Source organism: Motacilla alba, chromosome 3, assembly GCF_015832195.1.
Source record: "Motacilla alba alba isolate MOTALB_02 chromosome 3, Motacilla_alba_V1.0_pri, whole genome shotgun sequence".
In the NCBI taxonomy this organism is placed as follows: domain Eukaryota; kingdom Metazoa; phylum Chordata; class Aves; order Passeriformes; family Motacillidae; genus Motacilla; species Motacilla alba.
In genome coordinates, this window is record NC_052018.1 from 104,703,789 (window position 1) to 104,719,849 (window position 16,061).

A 16,061-nucleotide genomic window follows, 5' to 3' on the forward strand; every position below is an offset into this window, starting at 1 on the left:
CTGCCACTAGATATCACTGAGCTACATCTGGCATGAACCATTAAAAAAAGAACCATAAAAAATCATTTTTATTCTGTCAACATCTTATATTTCGGGGCAGAACAAGGTGATGCCATGCTGCAGACTCACCAAGACCAGTGACCATGCCCAGCTATGACCGTGACCATCCTCCCCTCAGTCGGGGAGATAAAGGGCATTCACCCAGCAGTCAGGCCTCATCTTTCCTGAGGTTTCCCTGTCTGTCCTCTCCCTGATGGGTTTGCAGCTCCTGAGATGCTGTGACTGACAGGAAAGCCACAGCAGCAATTTTGGGATTGACACCTATGGGAATTAGCAGAGCACTCTCAGATGTCTTTTTTCCTCCAGCAGCTGGCAGACTCATGTTTCTGTGGTGAAACCACACCAGCAGGGTCTTGCTCACAAACCACCAGAGAAACTCAACACAGGTTCTGTTGCAATCACATCACAGAAGAGCCACCAACCTTTTAAAAAAATTAATTCTTTGTACATGAGGTATGGAGAAAGGTATGAAGCAACTACTCAAGGGCATCCTTTGCTCACATCTACTCACGCTCCCTGCCTCAGACCCAGCCCAAACTCACAGGACAAGAGCTCCTGGGAGGGCTGGTCCTCACTGGGGTGCAGAGGGTGCCCAGCAGCTCTGCCAGCCATCTCCTGGTGCCATTGTCCCTGGGCCATGGGTCTCTGCCACCATCCTCACAGGCCCCGCTCTGCTGTGTCCCCCCTCACCTTGAGCACCGCTGCTGTTATTGTTCACAAAAAATGAGATTCATTACCCAGTGACAAGCCAACAGTTACACACTCAGGAGAGACATCTGATTATTTGTCTCAGAGTTGCACAAGCGCGGGTGATTGGTGATATTCTACAAACCAAGGATGCCCCTCAGGACTTTCCAGGCTCTGGCAACCCAGGGCACTGGGAATATTTCTCTGTCTGCTCTGGGGTGTCCTGACCCCTAGGGCAGCACTGACTTTGACCCTCACTCATGGAGAAAGTTTCCTAGACTTCAAGATAGACTAGAATCCACAAAAGTGTGAAATAGGTTATAGAGTAGTGTAGGTGTATCACTTGGGTGAGAAATTTAGGTTTTGGGATTTTTAGTACGTCGTGGATGGAAGCAAGATGGAGGGCACAGAGTGTCGTCCTGGGTTTCTTCTTCATGCTTCTTCCTACTTCTTCTTCGTGGGTTTGGGTGATGTTTTGTAATTGGACAGAAAAGTCCGCATTGTGGGCTTCCAGGGATCAGTTATTGGGTTAAAAGGGAAAATAATCTAGGTATCAGTTCTTAATTGGATAGTTTAGTCTTAAAAGACCTTGTAACAAGAGACAGTTAGCCACTTTGTGCCTTGCTGCCGAACTCATGGTTGTGAGACTGTTTTACTGATAAGAAATAATAAATACCTGAGTCCGAACATGAACTACTATCTGCAGTGCCTTCAATCCAGACCCAGAGAAACCAATACCAGGCCATTATTTATACAGATATTTAGTACTATTAACCTCTCCAAGTACACAGCCCCTTTATTAGGACTGGTTAGTAATTATCATACAAAATTTCCATACATGCTCAGGGGAAGAGTCTTCACCTGGCCAGCACCTTTTTGACCTACAGGTGTGATTTTTTACTACTATAATGAACATATTTCAGCTATAGGATACAGAGACCTTGAGTGTTTCGCCAAGTTGGCAATGGATACATCAACATCTTTGAGAAAAACTCCAATCACTTGTTTTTAAAACTTTAAAAGTTTAATAGTAATAAAATTATTCTAAAAATAGCAATATAATTAGAGTAATAAAAATTGGAACAATTGAGATTAGGACAATACGAGACAATAAGAACAAAAAGTTACGGATGGTCTGGGTACCTTTTCCAGGCAAAATAACCCAAAAAAGGACACCCGTTAACAGAGGATTAACCCTTAAAAGCAATAGCCTGTTGCATATTCATACACCTCATACATGATGCATAAATTCCATTCAAACAAAGGATTCTGTCTGGTCAGTGTCAGCTTCTTCCTCTGAATCCTGACGGCGTCTTCAGGGCTGAGCGAGGCGGGAAGAAGTTAGTTTATTCTGATAAAGGAGCAATAAATCCTCTTTCTCTAAAAGATTCAGGTGTCCTGTGGCTGCTATGTGGTGCGGGTACCTAATTTCCTTCTTTAACAAAATATCCCACATACATAGTTTCTGTTTTAATATTATAACCCAAAACTATATTGGAGAAAATTAATACAGCATAACTTTCTAACATAACACATATAATATTCATCCTAATATTTGCGAAAAGCCCGTCATAAAACACCCATTTTTCACAATCTTGATGATGTACCCCAACCTTAGAACTCGTTAGCTTCACGGCGTCCTTGACCAAGTGACGTTAACTACCACCTGATTCGAGACAATTTTGACACAGTCCACATTTTCCGACACCGTTTCTCCACGCCTTTCTGACCTTGCGGCATTTCACCTTTTTATTTTATTTTATTTTATTTTAATTTTTTAAGGACATTTCCCCACTCCCCCCCCCCCCACTCCCCTCACGGAGCCGCGCGCCCGCCTCGCGCCTGCGCCGTGGGGGCGGGGCCGCCCGCGAGCCGGGCGGCGGCGGCGCCATGGCGGGGCCGGCGGGGGAGGCGTGAGTTCGGGAGGGAGGGAAGAGGAGGGAGCCGGGAGGAAGGAGGAAGTGCGGGCGGCGGGACAGTGAGCGGGACAGTGAGCTGTGTGTCAGCGAGGGGCACCCCGCGGGGTGGGCCGGGCCGGGCCCGGGCTGGGCTCCCGGCTGCGGGGCGCCGGCGGGAAGCTTTTCCCTTGCAGCACATCTTGGCGTCCCCTGACAAAGGCAGGGAAGGGACAGTCGGGATTCGCTCCAGGCAAAAGGCGGTAGGGGGTTAGCGCTTCCAGGCTGCTGGGCCTCCTCGTTTTTCCAGCCTCCGCTTTCCTGCGGTGGAGCTCCTGGAAGGATCCCCCGGTCCCTGCGGGTTTCCTCCCTCTTGTGACATTGGTGGAGCCGCAGCTGAGGCCTTCCCGGCACCGGGAGCAGCGGAGCGATGGCACCTGCGTGTCTCTGCCTGCTGGTAGAAGCCAGGAAGATTTTTAATTTACTTGCATTGCCATCTTCCTGATTTCTGTGTCGTGACAATCTGCAGTTCCCTTTCCCTTAAGCTGATCCATTCTTTATCTGTATATGTCCCTGTGATTTTTTTTTTCCTAATGTTGTCTTACCTGGTTTTGGAAATACTCTGTAGTCACTTTGATTTTAAGTTACTCCCCTTCACACCTTCTGTATGCTTCCTGAATTCTCATCAAGAGGTTACATATGTGTAAAAAACCTTGTTTAACTCAACTTCATCAATTGGTTTCCTTTCTCTTCATTACTCTATCAAAAAAAGGAAAAATTGTATGTAATTTTTCTCCCCGTGAATTACCACTCACTGCTTTTTAATCATCTGAATGATGCTATGTAAGGGCTTGTAGATTTTGTGGGTTATGCTTTGCTCTTTGGTTTCTTTCCTGGTGTTGGAGATAGGGGAGGAGGGCACTCAATTCCCTGGATCTTGCATCTTGCCATTCAAAGTTAATTTTAAGTTGTCCTTGTCCAGTCTTCTGGGACCTCCCTCACCATCCAGGAACTAACAAAGATAACTGCCCAGAGAAGCTGTGGGATGTTCATCCTCAGAGTTTTTCAGAATGCTGATGGATATAGCCCTTGGCCACATGGAGGGTCCCAACAGCTGTCCCTGCTGTCAGCAGGATGTTGGATGAGGTCCCCTCCCACCTTAGTCACTGTACATAGCTTCTCTGAACCCTCCTTATTTTGTGCCTTATTTGGCCTCTGTAGAAATGGGGGAAAAGAAGATTTGTGCTGCTCCGTGCCTTAAAGTGAGCTGTGGGACTGGAAGAGGTGCTCAAAGAGGTTGCTTTCCTTCTGTTCATTGGGAAAGTAGTGTCCAGTGTCATGGGCACCATGCTTTTAGATCCTCCTATCAGGTTGGGAAAATAAAACAGATCCTTTCTCTTCTGTTGGATGTAGGAGTGATGTCGGAGCCGCCTGTTCTGCATGAAGGACAAGGAACAGATCACTTGCTAAAGGGAAGAAACAAAACATCCCATTAGATGGAAGCCATGAAGATATCGAAGCGGTTCTTCGCTTTTGGGATTTTGACATGCATAGCTGTTTATGTTGCATATGTGAAGTGGCACTTGGGCTCCAAACCATTTGTGGGAGCCACAGAAGGAGTTGCTGAAGGCAGGGGAGATAAACTGACCCACCAGGCACTGACCACAGATCTCTCTGTCTTTTATGGAATTATGTTTGATGCAGGAAGCACGGGAACTCGCATCCATATATTTAAATTTGCTCAGCAGCCAAGAGGTATGTCCTGCTCATTGCGTGACAGATTAAGGCTTCCATAAATTGTGGAGGAGATTATTGATGACAGTTTTCTAGGGTCTGCTTGAACATACATGCTTCAGGTCTTTCCAGAGAGCCGTCAGGAGGTATGAAATGCTTCAGGCATATGTGTTTAAATTAAATTATGAAAATATTCAACAAGGAGAAAATGCTGTAATGTCAGAATATGAAGTAAACAGCAGCTCTACTTTTAGTGTCTTGAAGAAAGGCATTTTTTCATCACACTGGTGGAAGAGACAATTATAAATTTAAACTGCCTTATTTCCCCAAATTTTTTAGGTTGTTTGGTGTCTCCAGTTCCTGGCAGTGAGCTGCTTCTCTCTGCAGTGTCTGGTTTAGTGCATCCTTGGCTTCAGTGTGGGCTTTAAACTGCAAAACAAAACAAAAATTGCAAATAGTTTGATTCAAATTGCTGTGTATTGCATCCGGATAGAAACTGGTTCTGAGAATTGAGACAAAGTGTACAAAAAAAGCTCCAGCTTTCCTCTACAGTAGTAAGCTTCATTTGTTTGTATGTTGTCAGCTGCCCTTTGTGAAGCTCTTGAAGATCAGGGAGCCTGGGTGGCTGCTGTTAGTAGGTGATCTGAAGGCTCTGTTGAGGATTAGCAGTGTGGTGTACGGTGTGATTGGCCTCTGGGGAGCCCCTTAGCTTTGCATAATGGGTTGGTGTGAGGCTCAGCCACCAAAGGTCTTAAACAGCACTCCATGGATTTCCTTCTTCTCCTGTATCTCCAAGTTTTTGCTTCTTCCTTGCCTGCTTCATTTGAAACGTGATTTCAGAATGCATCACAGCAAACTTTACGGAGTGTAAGTGTTGCCTGGACTGCTGGTTTATACAAGCTACTGCAGCTTTCCAAAGTACTGAAGTCAGCATCCCTCTGCTGCCATTGAAAATAGGGGAGAAGCTTCCATAAGTTTTTGCTGGAATCAAGCTTAGCCAGAACAGGGTAGGCTGAAACAAGAGGTCTTTTTTTTGCAGATGCAGTTTGGAAAGCTGCACACAGCAGGTGTAAGGCTTCAAAGAGAGCTTGCACCCATCTGGTGATTGATGTGCGTAGGGGACAGCAGCACCTGACAACCAGTCATGGCTTTAAAAGTGGTTTTCTCAGGTTCTTATTCCACAGCCAGGCCTGTATTTAAAGGTCAGGTGGCTGATAATAGTTCATTAGTTCAATAGTTCATTAGACAGAGGCTTCAATTGACCTCTATTAGCACATAATAATGGATTTTTAAAAATCATTTTCTTTTTGGCATGCAAAGTTATTTGTACCATTACTTATATTGGAATACTGCTTTTGAACAGAGACTCCCAGATTAACCCATGAGACGTTTAAAGCACTGAAACCAGGTCTGTCTGCATATGCTGATGATGTCGAAAAGGTAATTTAAGTTACTTCTTTCCTGTCTCCCTTCTGGTTTGCAGGGATTTAGGGACTCCCAAGAGCCAGACTTAGACCCAGCTCATAGTGTTTTACAAAAGCCTTTGCTTTCTGAGAATTAGTCATACTGCCTTTTGAGCCTTTTGTAGCCAAAAAAATTTGGTGGCAGAGTTCTGTTTCACTGTTTGAAAAAGTGACTGTTTTGGACCAGTTGCTCAGTAGTTCCCATTATATCTACTAGGCCTTATGCTGTGGTGAGATAGTGAGTCCTGCACCTCCTCTTGACCCCTTTTGATATTAATTTGTCTCTGTTTCCCATTTACACTGAATCGTAGCACTGATCACCCTTTTGATCTTTCAAAAGAGTTTTTAAGGTGTCTTTTATTGTTCTTTGCTCACAGAGTGGCCAGGGAATAAAAGAGCTCCTGGAGGTGGCAAAGAAGGAAGTTCCTATGGAGCTGTGGAAGTTTACTCCTCTGGTCCTGAAAGCCACAGCTGGCCTACGGTTGCTGCCAGGAGAGAAGGCTCAGAAGTTGCTGGAAAAGGTATTATCTCTTGTCTTTCCATTTGCTTTCCAGAAAACATGCTCCTGTTAAAAATGCAGCACTCTGGGTCGTTCCTGCAAGCTAGGGTGTCTTATCTCCTGCTTTTCCCATGTATCTATAATACCTTGAGGGTCACCAATTCCAACAAAGCAAACGGGATTCCCATCCATACCCATGTCCATCCTTTGTTAATGGCATTTCTGAGCAGAGTTCATGCTTGAAAACCCATCACATCCATCCCTGTTTCTGCACCAAACTGCAGGGCCAGCACATAAAGGCTGCTGCATGCTAAACTCTTGAACTTCAAACAAAGTGGTGAGCAGCAGTCAGGATCTGGCCCAAGAAGAGGAGTGGTAGTGTAAAACTGGGGTTTTAAAAAGCTTGTTTTTCAGCTGAGAAAGTATTTCTCTGAATGTAGCTCTTGTTTGGACTACAGGTAAAGGAGATTTTTCAGGCCTCCCCCTTCTTTGTGAGGGACAACTGCGTGTCGATAATGAATGGAACTGATGAAGGTAAGCAGCTTTATGGAGACTCTTTCTGCAGTCCTGGAAACTCCTGCTGCACTGTGACAAGTCCCTGCCTGCTGTAGTGGGAACCCATAAGCAGCAGGTTTGACAGGAGCAGAGTTTTTATGTGGCCACAGGCAGTGCCTGCCAAAGAAATCCTGTGCAGTGTTTTCCAGTTTGAAGTCCTGAGCTCTGTCCTGGTCTTGAAAGCTCTTAGTGTTGAGCAGCTCCTGTAGGATCATCAGAAAGCCACTGTGCAGTCAGCACTTTTGGAGAAGTTTCTGAATATCTGCTTGTTGAAATGGTCTTCAACAATTGGGTTACCCCACTCTGCTCTTGACAATGCTTATCAGAGCTCTCTGGAAGTACTTGATCATACTGTTAATTGTAACTCATCTAACGAATGGGAATGTTCAATCTGGGAAAAAAAAAAAAAGTTATATAGGGAAGAAAATACATGCTGAAGTAAGTTCATGTTCATCCAAAAATGCTGAGGACAGAATGTCAAAATTCTAAGTAACTGAGTGTTGAAATTTGTTTTAAATCTGCTCAGAAACCAAGGTTTAAAATAGCTGAAGCTGTTTATGAGTTTCTGTTCTTGCTGCTTAATGGTGGAAAGATATTCTTTTTCTTTTGTTTTAAAAGCAGTAATAGCAGTGATAGCCTAGGTTCAGCCAAGGACTGAAGTAGGCCATGCTCTCTAGCGTGCCTTGAGTTTTAACCACATGAATAAATATTTGAATTTGTTAACATAAGGCCACTTATTCACCTAATTTATGGGGAACAGTTTATAAAACAAGAAGAGGACAGAAACAGCATAGCTCACGAAATTGCTTAGAGGAAAACAGGCAAAATTAGAACACTGAAAGATGAAAATTCTTAGTATTCATAAAGGTAAGTGGAGTGCCTGACATCAGACAAAAGCCAACAGTGGATGTTTTCCTAGAAAATGAACAATGTGAGTTTCAGTCATCTCTTTGTCTTTTAGCTAAGGACTGAAGCCTTTGTGACTTCCTGCCTAAGTTTTTGACCTGTGAAATACAGAGTTCTCCAGGCATTTCATACATGGGGCTTCTCTCCCAAATATCACTGAAGCTCTGATAGAGGTCATTCTCTTTGTTCAAATAGCCTAATCTTGAGTTTGTCAGCCATTGACAGTTCTGGAAGCCCTGTAATATGGCTTGACTTACTTGTTGCTGCCGTTAGATAAAATTAAATGTTATGATCTAAGAATGTGTCTTCTGAATCTTTTCCTTATTAGGTATTTCAGCCTGGATCACAATAAATTTTTTAACAGGTATGTGTACATGAGCATGTGTATAAAGATATGACCAATGCTGTGAAATTCCTGCTCTTTTCTGCCCCTGTGTGGAATTTGCTCATTCATTGGGGTGGAATGGGAGAAAGAAGGCTCTGACAATAAGTCAGCAGTATGTTTTTGGCTTGGCCTATTTAAGTCATTAGGATTTTGTCCATTTACTTGATGGAGTGAGGAGTTTAATCCTTTTTCCTAGATGTTAAATGCAGCTTTTCTTTCAGTTCCCTGCAGGGTACCAGAGCATTTTATTCCTTTTTAGAGCCTGCTGTGACTCGGGCTAAATTTTTTGTGTGAGTATTCTAGATGTGCTTGGCAGCTACAGAGAGTAAAAGAAAGTGCTGTGGTAGTTCCTTACAGATTTATAACACAGAAATGCTGCGGGTGTTTACATTGCTGGGTGAGAAAAGGGTAGCTGAAGAGAGAAAACTAAGCTGAAGATCTCTCTGACAATACATAAAGCACTCTGCCATCCAAGTGCTCTGTTCAGCACACAGTGTGTGGGGCAATGTGCTCTGGAGCTTTTTATGCTCCCAGGAAATACCAGAAAGGTCAGCGATCTTCAAACATCAGCTATCGTGAGGTATACTGAGGTACTTGGCGCAAACTGTCCTTGTCAGAAGGGTGCATTTGAAGGATCTAACTGAAAAGAACTAGATCTAAATGAGAGCAGAGGTCTTGGCTGGCAGCAGGAAGAATTCCAAGAGAGCTGAGTCTCTTAGGCCAGCTCTTTTCAGTCTGTCATCCCTTTGGCCATAGGAATCTGCAAAATATTGCTAAGGGATCAGGGAGAGGTGGCCAAGACAACCACATTCCTCTGTGTTACAAAGTGGTTACCAGAGCAGAGTTTGCAAAAGGTCTTTGCATCCAAAATGTTTAGGAAAGCAATGACCAAAGCTGCTGTGATTCGGGCAGGAACAGCCACTGAAGAAATAAGAGACTGTTGTCACTTTAAGATTTTCAGGTCTGATAAAGCCAAAATCAGTGCCCAGTAGATAACAGTGTAATTTAGTGCTGTGTGAAAGCTGAGAGTGGAGTTAGATCATTCTCTTTCCTTATCACTGTACTTTTGGTTTTGTTCCTAGCCAGTTTTTCACAGTGCCCACCATGGCTTTCACTGTTCTGTCACACATTTCAGGCAGGCTAGATGACCCACAGAGGAGAAGTGTCGGGATGCTGGATTTGGGTGGTGGATCAACACAGATCACCTTCCTTCCGCGTACCAAGGTAACGTGAGCACGCACACTGTTGGGAAATGCTGCTGCAGGAATCTGGAACTGCTCAGACTTCTTTTCCTTGGAAACAGAGCAAGAGTTTTGTCAGTGTGACGTGAAGCCACGCTTGTGACTTGGTCATATGTGCCTTTTTATAGTCAGTCCCAGAGGCATTCTCAACTCTCTATCCATCCTCTTCGTCCAGCTCCATGGGTCAGTGGTGCTTGTGGTGAGTCTGCCAGGGCTGCTTTATCTCGTGGAGGACAGCACGTTCTGAATGTCTTAATCTTGACTCTCAGTTTGTACAGCTTATAACAAAGAACACAAAACCCAAGGCTATTAATGAATTCAAATCCAGCATATGGCCTACACTGGTGTTTAAGAACACAGTGAGGTGCCTTCTCAATCCTTGTTGCTGATTGTCCTGAGTTCACTCAGCTGCAAATGAATGCCATTTTAGCTTCCTGGCATTTTTACAGCTGTTCTGTGAAGCCCTGTGGTTCTGGTATTGTAAGGCTCTGGCCTGAGCAGAGATAGTGCTCATAGTAAAGCTGCACAAAAGCAGAGGGAGTGTCCCAGCCTGGGATAATCAACACATTGCACTGTTTCAGCAGAATGGCAAGGGATGTGAAGGGTCCAGGATGTGGAAATTCTGGAGACAGAGAAGGAGTTAAGATAGGAGCAGCCCTGTGGCCAGAGCTTTGCTCCCCACAAACACTCTAGCTGAGCTGATGCACTTGGGGAACAGGCTACCCTTTCATTCCTTCAGGCCACAGGCTGATCCTCACTCTGTTCCTTGGCAAGCACAGGGATGTGCTTTTCCTCTGGCTTGTGCAAGTTCACAGATGAATTCACTCGAGTAGGAAGTTAATGCGTGCCTGGCCTTCCAATTAGCTTGCACACAGTTCCCGTAGTAGGGATCATGTCAAGAGGCAGTTGATGGAGCCTCTGGACAAAAGCAGTTAAGAGCTGGAGTAAGGATTCCTTTTTAATGCAAGTAATTCTTTTGTACAGCATATCGGTGTGGACACAAATATAACCAGTTTGAACCCTGTCATGTGAAGACACTCTTAGCTCCAGGTTTTGTGGCTGTCTTGTGCATCAGCAGTCAAATTGAAATCTTTGCAAATTCATAATTTCTCTCTGAATCATGCTAGGATTGTTTCACGTTTTTCCTAATGTGTTGGAAGATTACCTTGTTGATGTTTGCTGCTGGCTGGCAGAAACCTGCCAGTGACATCTTTTTCTCCCTCCAGGCAACTCTCCAGACATCACCATCTGGCCACACAACTTCATTTCAGATGTTTAACCACACCTACAAGCTGTATTCCTACAGGTTAGTTGTGGAAAAGAGAGCACAGTGCTCAGGTGGAAGCTTTCTGTGAAGCCAGGGAGACTGAGGTGTTTTTCTGGAGTGGGGTCCTTGCAAATGAATACCATGAAGAAGCAGAGAAACTTGAGCCATGGGATTTTGGTGGATTAACCTTGGCTGCCCACCAAGTCCCTCTATCACTCCCATTCTATTAACAGGACAGAGGGAAGAAAATATAACAAAAATCTCATGGGTCAAGATAAGGCCAGGGAGGTCACCAGTTATTGTCAGGGCAAAACAGACTAGACTTTAATTTAATTTATTTCGAATTTAAATTAATTTATTGCCAATTAAACAGTAAAATAATGAGAAATAAGAACAAAATCAAAAATGCTTTCCTTCCACCTCTCCCTGCTTCCCAGGCTCAGCTTCACTTCCAACTTTTCTACCTTCTCACCACTGAGCAGCACAGGAAGATGGAGAATGGGGGTTGCAGTCAGTTCATAATGCTTTGTCTCTGTTATTTCTTCTTCCTTACTGTCTTCTCTGTTGCCAGTGTTTTGGGCCAGCATCTTTTTCCCACCCATGTTTGCTGTGGGGTGTGGCTGGGCTCAGAAAGTCAGTTCTGTATGCAAGTGTCTGTGCTGCCTTTGAGGAGGGAAGGAGTAGCCAGTGAGGTACTAGGAGTAGAGTTAGAGAAATGCCATTGCCAGTTCTCCAAGAGCCAGATTACAACTGACAGCTATTGCCTGAGCTTTTTCAAAGATAAATTATCCTGCTGGATAAGGTAATATGAGAGCAGGCTGTCACACTGTTCCACTCATGTGCATGAGCTGCTGACTTGAGCCACTTTACCATGGCTGTCAAGAGGAGACTGGCATGTCCCAGCTAGGTTGTCAGTGGAGTATCAGAGGAAGGATGTCTGTTGCTCACAGAGGCTTTTCTCCCTTTGCAGTTACCTGGGACTTGGGCTGATGTCAGCAAGGCTTGCCATTTTGGGAGGAGTTGAGGGAAAACCCTGTAAGTTATGGGCAGCCTTCAGATCCTGAAGGTTCTGAGCTCAGGGTGTGTAGTCCTGTGGTGGGGGGAGGAGCTGTGTATCCCCTTTCCCACTGGACTCGAAGTTCCTGAGTGGCATGTGGGCTCCTGTCACCATGGCTGGCTGCATTTGAGACAAATGCAGGAGGTGACACTGACAGCTCCCAGGAGTCCTGGATTCTTGCCAGATTCTTTAGGTTGGGGGCGGGCATGGGACATCCAAACCATGACTGGGCTGTGGAGGGGCCTTGCTGAAGCTGCAGGACAGTATGGAGCAGGGCTGGGGGTGAAGGATCTGAATTTACTCCTTATGTTTTTTCCTAATGTGGCTTTGTTTTACTTCTGCAGTAGGAGAAGGAGAGGAATTGATCAGCCCTTGTTTACCACCTGGCTTCAAATCCGAATGGCAACATGCTGAGATAGTGTACAAAATCAAAGGACAGAAGGCAGGTATAGTGATTTATCACTCTTGCTGCCTAGGTTAGCTGCTAATAGAACAGTAAATGATACACTCTCATCCTCTTTCAAAGACACCAGACTCTGTTTACTGTTCTGTCTGGCTCCTCTTGATGTGCTGTCAAAGAGATCCTGCAGTTCCTTTGTCTTGTGCCATGATGTGTCTGTCCAGTCAGTAAAGCTGCTAGAAATGATGCAGATGGAGTTGAGCAGTCCTTGAACAGGTCTTTCAAAACCCTTCTGTCTCAAATGAAGTTTTCTGTCTCTGGTCTATCACATAGTCCCTACCTGAGTATGGTAGGTCTCTGCCTCTAGAAGAAGATTCAGATTTCAGTTCTCTGTGAAGAGTTTTGCTATTTTGCAAAAAGGTGCCTGCTTCCTGGTAGATCCTAAATAAATTATATATATATATTTAACTCTCAGCCTGTAATATGACGGGGGTTTTTTGTCTTTTTTTTTAGGTGAGCCTCTGTATGAGTCTTGTTCTAATAAAGTGGCAAAGATGCTCTACAAGAAAGTGCATAGAGCTGGGGAAGTGAAGGACCTGGACTTTTACATTTTCTCCTACTACTACGACTGTGCAGCAGAGGCTGGTCTCATAGGTATGTCTGCTTCTGAGTTGGTTTCATTTTAAATGGCAAGTTATGGAAGCAGTGGGAACACCTGCACACATCACGATGCTTTGCTAAGCTGTCATGGGAATTGGTCTGTTACACTGCTGTGCAGCATTGACTTGATATTAATGTCTGTAGAGAAGATACTGGGCCTGTGAAATAGGACCTACAGCTTTTGATAATAGTTTTTAAACAGCTTGCATTTCAGAAATGGTTGTTGCCTAATTAGCTCTATAACCCGAAATAGAAAAAAATTCTTGATGGTAAACAAATTTCTTGGGCAGTAAAGCAGCAAAAATTATTTGGGCAGTGTGTTTGCTCCACTGACCTTTTGATGGAATGGAGATTTTCAGGTATTTCCACATGCATTCAGATTGCATCACATCTCTTTTCCAGTGGTGTGCTCGTGTACAAACGGCTGTTATATTCAGTGGTAAAAAGCAGATCATGAGATTTCAAGTTGGTTTGGACAAACACACCCCCCTCCTCAGCTACTCTCTTTTTACAAATAATTTCAGATTTAATGTGTTGCAGAGCACCACTGCCCTGTCAGATCTGGTCACAGGTGTTCACTGTCCAGGCACCACTGGACAGGGCAGTGCAGAAATGGGGGTCAGGTGAGATGGTCTGAAAGCTCTGTTTCTGTAGGAAACAAGGCTAAAGGTTCTTCATAAACCAAGGTTTTTGAATCTATATTGAGAATCTTTTGAAGCTTCTTTTACCTTGAAAACCAGTCTGAATTTTGACATTGATTTCAGTGGCTCAAGGTTTAATTTCCAAACAACTTTTATGGTTTGAGTCTACAATTGCCTTTATACAAAGACCGTAAAAAAAGTGGGGTTTTTTTCTTTTAGATAAAGAAAAAGGAGGAAGCTTAACTGTCAGTGACTTTGAAATTGCAGCTAAATATGGTGAGTAAAATACAAACACACACTAGTAATTGTGTGTAAATTCATTCCAGATGGCAAATGTGAAACACACTAAGAAGCCTGATGCTTTTAGGTAAATGTTGAGTCCCTCTAAATAGCATCTAATTTTGAGTTTGCCTTTTTCTTTTATGTTGTTGGGCTTTTTTAAATTTGGTTTTGTCAACATTTGTTAAGTGCTGGTGCTCAAGAAAGGTAACACACCTGAGGTTGCTCAGATATTCAAAGACTTGAAGTAGATAGAAGAAAGGCTCTTTTCCTGGAGAGATACAAGAAACTGCTGTCTTAGGGGAGCGACAGAATGTCTTGACTTCCTTACAAAGCTTATGTACTTATCCTAATGTGTGTATGTCATTTCAGCCCCGTTGTAACAGGTTCCATCACTGACAAGAGCTGTTTGTGGATTCATTTGAGATTTTTCACAGTGGGGCTGTTGTTAGACCTGAGTCCACAGTGTGCATTCAGACACTGTTTTCTTTCTTCTCAGTTTGTAAGACCATGGAAATCAGCCCTGGAAACAACCCTTTTCTCTGCATGGACCTCACATACATCACCTTCCTGCTGCAGGAACTGGGCTTCCCAAAGAGCCAGAGCTTTAAGGTGAAGCTCAAAGTGGATTTCTGGGGAGAGTGGGCGGGAGGGTGCCAAGGCAGGAGTCATCCTGCCAGGAGCTTGGTTCTTAATTTACCTTCTTGCTACAACACATGGTCTGCAATTGTGGGTGCAGCAACACTCTCCCCACAATGCTGGTAACAGTTTATCATAATCTTCAGCACTGTATCCACCTTGCATGCTTCAGGTTCTTCCAAAAAAAAGTGTTTTAACTTTTCTTTTTTCTTTTTTGTCCAGCTTGCACGGAAAATTGACAATGTTGAAACGAGCTGGGCATTGGGAGCCACTTTCCATTACATCGACTCACTCAATAGACTGCAGTACTAACACTCCTAGAACGTGACTTTTTGGAATTTTTTTTTTGGAAGCCCAGCATGGGAGACCCTGTTGAAGGGTGTGCTTTTGGCTTCCAGAGTCCTTTGGAAGATCCCAATGAACTACACGACTTTCCTCCCTACCCCTGCCAAGCCTCCACCATCGCTAGCTCTTTTTTACAGTGCAGAGTGTAAAGGAAAAGCCTTGATTTGACAGCATGTGCCGTCAGCTTAATGTAAAAACTGATCCTTTTGGAAGGAAAACCAGGACTCTGCAGGACATCTATGATCTCTATGAGAAAAACACACCTTTTTTTGGAATATGCCTGTACTATGTGCTCACAGTGTGCTGAAGTTGCTGAACGGTCACTCCAGAGGGAACTCGTTACTGTCCTGATTTCAGGGTGTTTTTTTTCCTGTTTGTCAGCAGTTTTCAGTGATGATTTTTGTTTTAATACTCCTGTGTTCGAAGGTAAACTTGTGTGTGTGCAAAAATGGTGCATTTACACATTATGCTGCTGACAGGCAGCAGCTTTGAAATGCAGCATGGAAGTCACAGCTCTGTGTTCCAGTTGCTGAAGGAGAGAAGCTCAGGAAGGCTCTAGAACTGGATATAGGCTTGGAGGCAAGAGTTGGAGCCTGTGTGCCCTGTAGGGTCCAAGCCTAATGTTGATTCCCTGGCTGTTGGGAGGTGGATGATGGAAGGCAACATCAGATTTGCTGAATGAGCAAGGCCTGGGAGCTGGGTACAAGGATAATGATGGATTTGCCAGTTCTAGAGCTGGTCAGAGGAAGATAGAGCAACAAGATGCAGCCACAAAAATAAACCCTGAGCGTGGCTTACTGGACATTGCGGACTTTTGTGCCCTGACAAGGTTGATACAGGGCTGGGGATTAATGCATTTGCATGGTATTTTGGGTGTCTTTTCCTGCAGACACGTCTGTGCTAAATGAATGTATTGTGGTTGCAATGGGCCAGGGCAGGGTAGCTGGTGTGCTCCACTCCAGCAGTGCCTGGTATGCAGGCAGGGAGTGATCACAGGGGCAGAGAGGAGATAACGCTGTGTTATTTGTAATCTAACTGTGGATTTGTGATGTATTTAATGAATGTATAGAGAAGACCCAAGTGGTCTTTTGGGGGTGCAGAAGAGCCCAGCTTCCCCGAGAGCCCTGACTCATGGGCTCAGGGCAGCAGTCAGTACATGACACGGTGACCTGCTGCGTGGGGACACTTGAACCTCTCTCTGCCGACAATAAACCCCCAGTTTGAAATCAGAACGTGGTGGTGAGGAGGCTTTTAGCGCCAGAGCCCGCACGGGGGGGTGGGGTGAGAACTCACTGCCCTGACGCCATCCCTCACCCCTCGTGCCGTCAGTCGCTCCGCCATCCCAGCC

The 16,061-nt window shown here is 44.6% G+C and overlaps 1 protein-coding gene across 3 annotated transcripts; it reads left to right on the forward strand.

Annotated features, from left to right (window-relative positions):
- Positions 1-2,603: 2,603 nt before the first annotated feature.
- On the forward strand, positions 2,604-15,945 carry ENTPD6 (ectonucleoside triphosphate diphosphohydrolase 6). Of its 3 annotated transcripts, none has more exons than XM_038131321.1 (14): positions 2,604-2,660; positions 4,056-4,397; positions 5,740-5,816; positions 6,217-6,360; positions 6,797-6,872; positions 8,128-8,163; positions 9,320-9,408; positions 10,652-10,731; positions 11,663-11,727; positions 12,094-12,195; positions 12,663-12,803; positions 13,670-13,726; positions 14,229-14,341; positions 14,591-15,945. In XM_038131321.1, the coding sequence occupies exons 2-14, from the start codon at positions 4,139-4,141 to the stop codon at positions 14,678-14,680; spliced, it is 1,329 nt and encodes a 442-aa protein (XP_037987249.1). In that variant the 5' UTR covers positions 2,604-2,660; positions 4,056-4,138; the 3' UTR covers positions 14,681-15,945. The 3 variants fall into 3 exon arrangements, with proteins under 3 accessions (XP_037987249.1, XP_037987251.1, XP_037987250.1); XM_038131323.1 differs by lacking the exon at positions 2,604-2,660 and adding an exon at positions 2,702-2,905; XM_038131322.1 differs by lacking the exon at positions 2,604-2,660 and adding an exon at positions 2,912-3,099.
- The last annotated feature ends 116 nt before the right edge of the window (positions 15,946-16,061 follow it).

Excerpts from the sequence above, each read along its gene's own strand:
- ENTPD6 (XM_038131321.1), top strand. The coding sequence starts at position 4,139 with ATGGAAGCCATGAAGATATCGAAGCGGTTCTTCGCTTTTGGGATTTTG. Across the intron at positions 8,164-9,319 it reads CACAATAAATTTTTTAACAG|GCAGGCTAGATGACCCACAG; the intron begins GTATGTGTACAT and ends CACACATTTCAG. Across the intron at positions 9,409-10,651 it reads CCTTCCTTCCGCGTACCAAG|GCAACTCTCCAGACATCACC; the intron begins GTAACGTGAGCA and ends TTCTCCCTCCAG.